The sequence below is a fragment of the Dicentrarchus labrax genome, unplaced genomic scaffold (genome assembly GCF_905237075.1).
Source record: "Dicentrarchus labrax unplaced genomic scaffold, dlabrax2021, whole genome shotgun sequence".
NCBI lineage: Eukaryota > Metazoa > Chordata > Actinopteri > Moronidae > Dicentrarchus > Dicentrarchus labrax.
In genome coordinates this window covers 8,320,726-8,332,356 of record NW_026136705.1, presented here as the reverse complement: position 1 = coordinate 8,332,356, position 11,631 = coordinate 8,320,726, and the positions used below count along the sequence as shown (strand labels likewise).

The 11,631-nt window shown below is 37.3% G+C and overlaps 1 protein-coding gene across 1 annotated transcript; it reads right to left on the bottom strand.

The window, feature by feature from the left end:
- Nucleotides 1-6,856: 6,856 nt before the first annotated feature.
- nccrp1 (P1, F-box associated domain containing) lies at nucleotides 6,857-11,631 on the bottom strand. The gene is made up of 6 exons (XM_051401630.1): nucleotides 11,423-11,631; nucleotides 9,425-9,505; nucleotides 9,216-9,312; nucleotides 8,959-9,054; nucleotides 7,324-7,462; nucleotides 6,857-7,242 (listed from the first exon to the last, which is right to left on the bottom strand). The coding sequence occupies exons 1-6, from the start codon at nucleotides 11,562-11,564 to the stop codon at nucleotides 7,096-7,098; spliced, it is 702 nt and encodes a 233-aa protein (XP_051257590.1). The 5' UTR covers nucleotides 11,565-11,631; the 3' UTR covers nucleotides 6,857-7,095.

Below are 11,631 nucleotides of genomic sequence, written 5' to 3'. Positions count from 1 at the left end.
AAAATTAAAACTAACTCCTCAGTAGCAGAAAATAAGAGAATGAAATGTGAACTGTTAAATATCAGGTCTCTGTCCTCTAAAGCTGTTTTAATGAATGAATTAATATCAGATTATGATATTGATTTACTTTGTCTTACCCTAAACCTAAACTAAATTATAATTCATTTGAAAGCCTTGTTCTTAGTCTTTCTCACCCATCCGGGAAAACACTGCAGCCAGTTCTATTTGTTATAGTGTACCGTGCTCCTGGACCGTACTCTGATTTTATATCTGAATTCTCAGAGTTTTTATCAAGTTTAGTCCTTAAATCAGTAAAGTAATTATTGTAGGTGATTTTAATATTCATGTGGATGTTGACAATGACAGCCTTAGTAATGCATTTATCTCATTAATAGACTCAATTGGCTTCTGTCAGAGTGTAAATAAACCAACTCATTGTTTTAATCACACTCTTGACCTTGTTCTATCATGTGGCATTGATATTGAACATTTAATAGTCTTCCCACATAATCCTTTCCTATCTGACTATTATTTAATAACTTTTGAATTCATACTATTAGATTATAAGCCATTAGGCAAAACTTCCTACAGCAGATGTCTATCTGACAGTGCTGTAGCTAGATTTAAGGAGGAGATTCCATCAGTGTTTAATACAATGCCATGTCTGAATTTAACAGTCCTATAATAACTTTAGTCCCTCCGAAATTGATAATCTTGTTGATAGTGCTGCAGGCTCACTATGAAGAACATTAGATTCTATTGCTCCTATAAAAAGGAAATTATTAAAACATAGGAAACTAGCACCTTGGTATAACCACCAAACCTGCCAATTAAAGCAAAAAGCTAGGAAATCTGAAAGGAAATGTTCTTCCAAATTATCAGAATATTGCTCAATTTGGCAATATAATCTTAAAAACTATAGAAAGGTCCTCCGTAATGCCAGAGGAGCCTATTACTCAGCACTAATAGAAGAAAATAAGAACAACCCTAGGTTCCTCTTCAGCACTGTAGCCAGGCTGACAGAGAGTCACAGCTCTATTGAGCCACATATCCCCATAAACTTAAGTAGCAACAACTTTATGAGCTTCTTTTATAATAAAATTATTACTATTAGAGAGAAAATTAATCACCAAATGCCATCAACAGTTATCAGTGGCTCTCCAAGTTCAGGAACTTTAACTAATTTAAACTTAGGTATATATTTACTGTTTTTCTGCTATCGATCTTCATCAGTTAACTTCAATAATTTCTACATCGAAGCCATCAACCTGTCTGTTAGCCCCGATCCTAACTAGGCTGCTTAAAGAAGTCGTACCCTTAATTGGCACTTCTTTACTGGATATGATTAATCTTTCTTTATTATCAGGATATGTACCACAGTCCTTTAAAGTAGCTGTAATTAAACCCCTTCTTAAAAAGCCCACTCTTGACCCAGGGGTTTTAGCCAACTATAGACCGGTCTCTAACCTCCCCTTCCTCTCTAAGATTCTGGAGAAAGTAGTCGCCAAAGAGTTGTGTGACTTTTTACATAACAATAGTTTATTTGAGGATTTTCAGTCAGGATTTAGAGTTCATCACAGCACAGAGACAGCTCTGGTTAAAGTTAATAATGACCTTTTGATTGTTTCAGACAATGGACTTGTCTCTGTACTTGTATTATTAGATCTTGGTGCTGCATTTGACACCATTGACCATGTTATTCTTTTACAGAGACTTGAGCATCAAATTGGCATTAAAGGAACCACACTAAGCTGGTTTAAGTCATATTTATCAGATCGTTTGCAGTTTGTACATGTTAACGATGAATCTTCAATAAATACTACAGTTAGTCATGGAGTTCCACAAGGTTCTGTACTTGGACCAATACTATTTACTTTATATATACTCCCTTTAGGCTACATTATTAGGAATCACTCCATTAACTTTCACTGTTATGCAGATGATACACAGTTATATCTATCAATCAAGCCCGATGAAATTAATCAATTATCTAAATTACAAACATAAAACATGGACATAAAATCCTGGATGAGCTGCAATTTTCTGATGTTAAACTCAGAAAAAAACGAAATTCTTGTACTTGGTCCCAAAAATCTTAGAGACCCACTGTCTAAAGATATAGTTACTCTAGATGGCATTAACTTGGCCTCTAGCACCACTGTCAGGAATCTTGGAGTTATCTTTGATCAGAATTTGTCATTTAATTCCCACATAAAGCAAACCTCTAGGACTGCCTTCTTTCATTTACGTAATATTACAAAAGACACATCCTACCACAGACAGATGCAGAAAAACTAATCCATGCATTTGTTACTTCTAGGCTGGATTACTGCAACTCTTTATTATCAGATTGCCCCAATAAGGCCATTAAAACGCTGCAATTAATTCAAAACGCTGCAGCACGAGTACTGGCAGGAACTAGAAAAAGAGATCACATCTCTCCTGTACTAGCTTCTCTGCACTGGCTCCCTGTAAAATGTAGAATAGAATTTAAAATTCTCCTCCTCACGTATAAAGCTCTTCATGGTCAGGCCCCTTCATATCTTAAAGAGCTCATAGTACCCTATTACCCCTCTAGAACACTATGTTCTCTGAATGCTGGGCTACTTGTGGTTCCTATAGTCTCTAAAAGTAGAACAGGAGCCAGAGCCTTCAGTTACCAAGCTCCTCTCCTGTGGAACCAGCTTTCAGTTGTGGTTCGGGAGGCGGACACCCTCTCCACATTCAAGAGTAGGCTTAAGACATTCCTCTTTGATAAAGCTTATAGTTAGGGCTGGATCAGGTGAGTCCTGAACCATCCCTTAGTTATGCTGCTATAGACCTAGACTATCAGGGGATTTCCCTTGGTGCACTGAGCTCCTCTCTTCCTCTCTCTTTCTGCACTCATTCAGGTCCCATGAATGCATGTTACTAACTTCACTTCTTCCCCGGAGTTCTTGTGCTTTCTCGGCTTGGAGGTTCTTATCGATCCTGGTGGAGCCTCCTGCCATTGTCCTGCTAGATTGCCATTACCAATACTGTTGTTGCTGTGCACCTGTCTGTCTGTCTGTCTGTCTGTCTGTCTGTCTGTCTGTCTGTCTGTCTGTCTGTCTGTCTCTCTATTTGAAAAGTGTCCTGAGATAACTTCTGTTATGAATTGGCGCTATACAAATAAAATTGAATTGAATTGAATTGAATTGAATTTATCACCATCTGCAAGGGCGGATCTAGAGTGCTGGCATGGGGTGGCAACAGCCCCCTAAAAATGCCACCCCACTTTGGTGTTAAATGCTGTCTAATTTAACACATTAATTTAGATTAATATTTTTAGAATAACGTGTTAAAAAACTGAAATGAAGTGAAAAAATGTGTTTGGATATTTTGGATTTCTAATGCCACCTTTATATATTTCTATTCAATTCATTACTAATGTGTCACAATAATGTAACGTTTTGAGTTGAAATTACATCATAATATTGAATAAGCATATATTTCTGCCACCCTTTGCCACCCAATAAATATTTCTCTAGACCTGCTCTTGCTTTTTTATATTATATACTATTATATTATATCATTTATAGACTGACAGGCAGACTGAGATATTTATTCCTGAATGTGTTACAACTTGACTTTTTGCATAATATTAGGATAATAGTGGGGTTTAAGTTATAACCAATGTCTCTATTACTGGTTAATGAATCATCAGTAACAATTTTAAGCCACATTTGGGGTTACCAGTTTATGAAAAATCCCATTGATCACATAATGTACAGAAGCTACTGTACAAGAGATAAAGTTAGGGCTGCCTCTGTAACTCCAGTCTTTGCTGCAGTGACCATGGGTGAGTGGCAGCTCCTATCAATAAAGGCAAAATCCCCCAATCCCCCAAAATATATTTTTTTTAAAGAGAGAGAGAGAAAATTAATAAATATGATATCAGATATCACAGATATACACTTTTTGGTTCATTCAGTTCACCCCATCCTTAGAGTTGGACTATTGTTTTTTCATCCAATTGTATTTAAGAAATGTATACTCAAACACTGGAAATCCACATACCACATACATGACTACACTGACAAACAGACAATTTGACAAACATATTAACTCAAATTGAAATCACATTGGGAGAAGTGTTACAAGCAAGTACGTGTAAATAAAAACTTTTTGTTTTACTTTGTTCTTTGTTTGTTTGTTTGTTTGTTTGTTTTCAGGTGTTTTTTGGAGAATGACACAGGCGGTAAATAATGAGACCCTGATCATATTGTTGACGTTTCAGTAGTTAAGGATAAAAGATCCAAGAGTTATATTATATGATGTATGTTTATGTTTATTTATATTTCACATATTTTATTTAAGTTGATCAAACATGAGGTTGAGTTTGTTTGTTTTATATTTAGGGTAAATGTGTGTTCTAGGTTTTGTTTTGGTCTTGGATTTGTTAATGAAAGATGTTGATTGATTGTATATATTGTTGTGGAAATTTCTCTGCTGCTGGTGAAGAATGAAATAGAGAACTTCTGCCGGCCGACAAGGTTTTATTTTCTTTGCAAAGAAAAGGTCAATCAACACGCGAGCGGTCAAAGATGAAGAAAGATCCCGAGCATGGGGAGACCTAAACATTTACACCTGAGGAACACCTCTTTCACATCCCTTTGTCTGCTGCAAGGGTCTGCCCCTCCAGGAAGTGTTTTCACACCCTTTTGTCTATTGCAGGTATCGGCGCCGACCCCCCGTTGATGTATTTTACATCTGAGATATCCTGCAGTATTTAGGTGCAAAGCTGAGTCTAGACATCACAATTTAAAAAACACAAAAGGACCTGGTATCTTGTGTTAGGAAGGGGGAGGTTGGGCATCTGTTGTGGCTGAAACAAAGAAATTGAAAATAACAATAATAATAATATAATCCAGAAATAATGAATAGATAGTGGAATAAACAACTGTAACCAAGTTTTGTGGTCAAATAAGATTACTGGTAGTTTATAAAAGGGGGGTTTCACTAAAACTGCCACCTCATAATGTTATTATTTTACAAATGAAGTAACTCCTTACCATAGGCAGTCCTGGTTTATGTTGATTAGTCCCCTACAGTCAGGCTAGGGGAGTAACAGATAACATGTAGTGGAGTTATGTAATCAGGATACAACAATTTGCACTGAGCAATAGGATTTTTAGCGGGATTACAGTTTTAAAACAAGCTACAACGCAGTACAGTGTAGGCACAGTATAGGCTGCTGCTGTAGAGTTCTTCTTTAAATATATACACTGAGCAGAGGACACATTAATGATACTAAAAACCTTGGCTACATTGTTCCGTTGTCTTATAGAATATGTTAAAGTCATCGTATTGAGATTCATTTTGTTGTCCTTATTTACATATTTGGTATTAAGATGATCCAAAAGTTACAGAAAGTAATCAAGTTACTTTACTTTAATATTGTGATATTTGGATTAGGTCACTGACTATATTGTGTTGTAACTAAGGTAATTAGTTACTAATTAGTGTTGGATTACATTTTTATAGTTACCCTCTCAACCCTGCCTAAGAACCCACCATTTAAATTAGACAGAATATACAGGAAATACTGAGCCACAGTGCATAGATAGTGTGTATATGTTATACTGTATGTACTGTATGATTCTTGTGTTGGTCTATTCTGTACATCTATTCCATGTCTGTTAGTCCTCGGAGAGGGATCCCCTCCTCTGTTACACAATTTTATCCTCATTAAAGGGTTTTTGTTTTTTTGTTCTGAATTCAGTCGAACAACTCTCATTTGAAATATTTATTACACTAGTGCAACATAGTTTTTAGTGTCTAGGCTCCAACCTCATCACTCCCAGCAGATATGTTTACATAGAGATATTGGGGAGTGATACAAAGGCAGCAGAGGGAGAACTGGGAAATTTTGCAGCTTAAATAGACCGCCAGATTGGAAGGGTGTGCTTGGTTTGTGTGAGGCACTTTGTGTGTGCAGCAGAGCTAGGGCTGGGCAATATATCGATGTAAAAAATATATCGATATATTTTTAAATGTGATATGGAATTAGACCATATTGCATATATCGATCTAGTTCAAATTTGCAATGTGATCCTTGCTCTAAGCAAGCTGTTGACCCGGAGCTCTCTGCACTGCTCCCCGCGCCCCCGCCACCACCCCTCCTCTTTCAATAACCTAACGTAATGTTTGTGTTCACATCCATAATTTAGACTGTAACGTTGTCAGACTGTTAGGTTAGCTAACTGCTGAGTAATTCACTGATGTTACAGGTAACGTAACGTGGTCTTGTCAGCAAAACCCAACGTTAATATTGAGTGTGGTTTTAGTCAGGATGGGTTGCTTGTTCTGTTTACAGGCAGCAAATCTTTATCATACCATTAACGTTATGTTACTAACATTACAGACACTTGTTGCTGAGTCAACCTAACGTACAGCTCAGTAATAGCGTTAACTTACGTTACGTTGTTTTAACGTAATTGTACTTGCTTGTGTAATAAGGGTAGCAGTTTTGGTGAGTGGTAACAGCCTTACTGCCTTCTGAAAATATTAAATTAAAAGTTATAATGCAGCCTAACTTCACAACATGTGTGTGTGTGTAGGTGTGTCTGTGTATGTGTGTGTGTGAGAGAGAGAGAGAGAGAGAGAGACACTGAACATGTGCTCTCACTTTGCGGAAAAAATATCGGGATATATATCGTATATCGATATTCAGCCCAAATATATCGGATATGACTTTGGTCCATATTGCCCAGCCCTAAGCAGAGCAGCTCCATTTGTGATATTGAGCTGTATAAATGAAAACTGACTTGTCCTTACATGCAGATTAGTTTTTCAGACACGTTCCACTGCTTGAAAGAAAGAATGAACTGTGAAATAACAAAATTGTGTTTTATTATTGCACACAAGAGCGTTATTTTGAAAATAAGTTTATAACAAGTGCAAAAGTAAAACAACTTAAAATCAGCCAAACAATCAAATTCATGATTGCACACTTTGTAAAGTTCCTATAAGTGCATTAAAACCCAACCTACAATTAGTCTAAAGGCACATATGTATTGATTATATGATGATTGAGTGTGTTAGCAAGCATTGCAGGTTTCAGCAGGATTCAGCCTAGGAGCTGGTTTTGGTTGCTCTGACAATCACTGAGCTGCCGGTGAACATTGTGGGGAAGAAGTCATTCAAGAACTGGTTCTTCAGACGGTGCAGGAAGTGGACGTATCTCACCCCAGGTCCATAGCCAGAGAACACATGCGACACCTGCAGGCCAACAGAGAGATGTGCAATGAGAAACTGGAACCCTTCAGTGCAGGTAGATTACTGCATCTGTCAGTCTCTCACCTCCTTCCACGTGTGGGAGTAAGTGCTGAGTTCCTCGGTGGGGTTGGCGGTGTGCTCTGAGATCACTGTGCTTTTGTCCGCTGCCAGTAACTTCACATGCAGCTGGTAGATGGACTCATGCAGCTGACTCTCTTCATACCTGACAGAATGACAGATGATTCAAAGGTTATGGTGTGCCAAGAAATTATTTTATCACAGGATGTTCAGGAGTTAACAGATTGCAGGATATTGAATCTCTCCAAACCAAGAATAAAAAGGACTAATTAAGAAGTGGATTTACACATTTCCAATTTATTTCTAAATAACTTCCAAGAGGTTTCCTGGAAAAAATATAATTTGGTATTCATTTTAGCGAAAATTATTCCTCATTGAACCAATCCTTGAATGAAAGTCCTGTTTTCCTTATATTGAGTACCAAATTACATCTTTCCAGAGAATTAGTAGGACATTTTGGGAAAGAAACTGAAGTTTTTGTGACCAGCAACAATGGTGAAATAACAATGGTTTGAATATTCAAACAAACCAATAAGAGAATATTTATACTGGTTTGTGCCACAGAAGAAAGATACAAGAAGTTGTAATTATAGTCCTATTAGATTATACATTCTACAGGTTTATTGATTATGAATTACAAGGCTCGATTCTGATTGGTCAAATACTACATTTTACGGATGCAGTTCTGACCATAGACCATGGACTACAATGGAAGCAATAAAATCATTTTTAAATCAATATTTTCTTGTAGTAACCATGTAAGTGTAAGTGGCTACTTATCTACGTCTTGATAACTTAATTATCTTAAAAGGTCCAGTGTGTAACATTTAGGAAGATCTATTGGTAGAAATGGAATATAATATTCATAGGTATGTTGTGTATAATCACATGAAATAAGAATCATGTTTTTGTTACCTTAGAATGAGCCATTTTTATCTACAGATGCAGAGGTTCTCCTTTACTCTAATGTGGTGAGTTATTTTAACTAAAAATAGTTTAAATGGATTACATTAACACAAATTTTGTAAGTTACACAAACATTCCTGATTAAGTACTTTTTACTAGATATTTTGTTTTCACAATACAAATAAAAAATACAAAATTAGGTAATTGTCACTTATTTAGCTTAATTATTAAAACTACTTGATAAATAATGATTTTTCTTAACTTACCAAATTGATTTAGTTTTACTTAAAAAGTTGAAGTTAATTAGTTCCAACATTTTTTTTTGTTAAATTAACTTTTCTATAGTATCCCAGAATGGACAAACCAAACACTGGCTCTAGATTGGAGTTTCGCAGACATTGTAGTTCCTCCTTTGTGCATGGAAGTTGAGGATGGTTAGAGGCACTAAATCCTACACACTGGTCCTTTAAATGCAAAGATAAAATAGATAATTTAGCAAAAGACAAGCAATCCCAAATCATAACACTATCTCCTGCATATTATCTACACAGACACCTGCCCATGCCCAATCTATTCAAACATTTTATATAACCTACATGACAGACTGTGAGACATGAACTGTACATGGTTCCATACACGTGTATACCGACCACACTGATAAGGCCACTGTGATAAGTAATTACACATGCACTGATATAAGGGCTGGAGGTGGGTGGGGGTGCTTATTAAACCCACCAGTCTTGGATGACTATTTCAGGCTGAAAATCATCCAGCAGCTCTTCCCACAGTCCTTCTGCCTTCAGGTCCACAACCTGCTCCATGGAGAACCAGCTGAGGATAAAGAGAGCAGAATAAGAGTCACAGTTTAAGTTGTAGCCTGATTTTAGATTTTACCAAACCAACTGTAGGTGCAGGTACTGTATATGCTAACTGGTCATCCCTGTTATAATAACCAGCTGCATGGTAGACATCAGATGCCCAGTGTTACCCACCTGAACGTTGGCATTTGACAGATCACAACACCTTCTGGGATGCCACTGGTATCATAGGGGAGGACCTCCGTGCTCGTGGTCCAGCCGCTGAAGTCACCTGTGCATTAATTAAGAGAAACATTTACCTGATCCGAGACTTTATACAAAACTTCATTCATTCCCTTTGTTTTCATTTGCTGCCAAATGTGCTGATCCATCCTGTCTCTCACCATCAGGTTGAAAACGCGGAGGCCCACGAGGTGGCACTTCAGACAGTTCAGGTTCAGGCGGAGGGGTGTCCTTGCTCAAGCCTGAGAGAAATAAGACAAAGAGACAACTGTAAATGGTACCACACCCACTGTAAATACCACAAAGCCAAAGAATACATCTTTCTGACAGGGTCACTGGGTGTGCCTCTGTGTAAAAAACTGTAATTATTAGTCAGCAGCTCATAGAGCTCACGCCTAAATCTCCAGTGTTGCTCTATGTGGGGTCATTTAAGAATCAGACTTTTCAACTTGCACTCCTTTTTTTTTTTACAGTGGTCACTTGAATTTACAAAACTGAAAGTGTGCAATCCAATTACCTACTTTTGCTTATTCCAGTTCTTTGTTTTAATGCTTAATGTAATGTAAATGTCTCAGATGTGGACAGATTTGTTTGCTTTCACCATCAATGCTGCTAGCTTACCCATAAGAAATGAAGCTCCAATATGTTTTGTGGCTCCAGACAGACTTTTCTGGGGGGGCAAAAAGCTGTTTTGATAGTAAAGGTTGCTAACCTCTGTCATATGTTATCACATCCTGTGTCACTTTCCTCCTATTTCACTTCTCACACAGACACTTTGATACCTTTAGAATATGTTCATGTATAAATATGTACACACTAAATAAAGCCTTCCAGAATTTGTATATGTTTTTCCTCAGACAATCACTCATATTCTACAAGACAATGTAGAATACAATTCAAATACATTTCAATCTTCCGTATTGTTGGACTTCCCATAATAAATATTTATTCAAATAGAAAGAACCATCTCTTTAGGACAATCTACTTCCATCACTACAATCTACATTATCCTTTTTCAAAAAACATCTGAAGAGGTCTCTAATTAGCAAAGATTTATTTCCCATTTAATGAATCTCAATATAATAATATAAATCTGGTAAACATAAAACTCTCTATCGTACATTTGTAAACAAAAACATCTTTGTCAGTTGTACATTTCTATCAATCTTGTATTTCTGCTGATGAAACTTTGACGTAGCCCATTACACAATCTTTGTTTTTATCTGTTTCTCTTTTTTTTTAGTATAAATGTATTTATACAGTACAAACCTCTCCTGTACATTGTACTTTTTAAATGTACTGTATAATATATATGTACAAATAAAATAAAATAAATGAAATATCCCACCGAGCATAAAACACACACAATCCTGTTGAGGATTTCAAATGCTACTTTTCGACACTTCCGGTACCACAAACAGAACTACATTTACCTCCACTTTCTGCTCAATCTTAGTGGAGATCTGAGAACCTAACTCACTGAGGAACACAACTAACCAAACTAACCAAATGTATGACAAGTGTGACGTACCTAACATACCTTTATGACACTGTTTGTTTCTATGGTTGCCACTATCCCTGTGTACTGTACTGATAATGTCACAGACAGACAGTGTGGGTATATATATGAGCACCATGGTTTATTTCAGCAGATAAGGCTGTAAAGTGCACACCACTGTAGAGCCCACAGAATAAATACTGAACATCAAAACCAAATAAGCAACAGCAATGAAGACAGAAACATCCTCAGGGACTGTAAGCACAGTGTAGTCTTGCGTTGTAACTGTCAGATTTCACAAAGCCAAGCTGCTCAGTTTAAAAAGAATAGGAGGAAGTCTGAGCTCTATTCTCTCAGTTGTTCCACTGCAGTAGTACCAGTTGCTACAACACACAGAAACCACCTCAGGATCACTTGAGCAGTGAACTACTTTGTGATGACTAATGAATCTAAACTTTGAAACACCCATACTCAAGTTACTGTAATAAGTAGGCCAAAATGTAGACCTACATTAACATCTGTATCAGCACTTAACTGGAAATCAGTATTATTGAACTCTGATCCCTCCTCGGCTTCAGTACTTTAATTTACAGCTGTCTTTGGATCACTACTGAGCAAGAAAACACGCGCATGAGTCGTGTGTGTGGCGGTGCTGAGGTACCGTGAGGCGCAGGGTTCTTCAGTAAGTTTCTGCCGAGCGGTCTGGCTTCATACACGGACTTCCAGTCCAGGCTGTCGGGCATCGGGGCGCCATGCAGGCTCCACTCAGCCTCACACTTCTTCTTCCATTCAGCGGCAGACATGATGCGACCAAATACTGTTTGAAATCAATGCAGGAAGTGAGAGGGTTTTCCTTATCCTCTGTGGTGT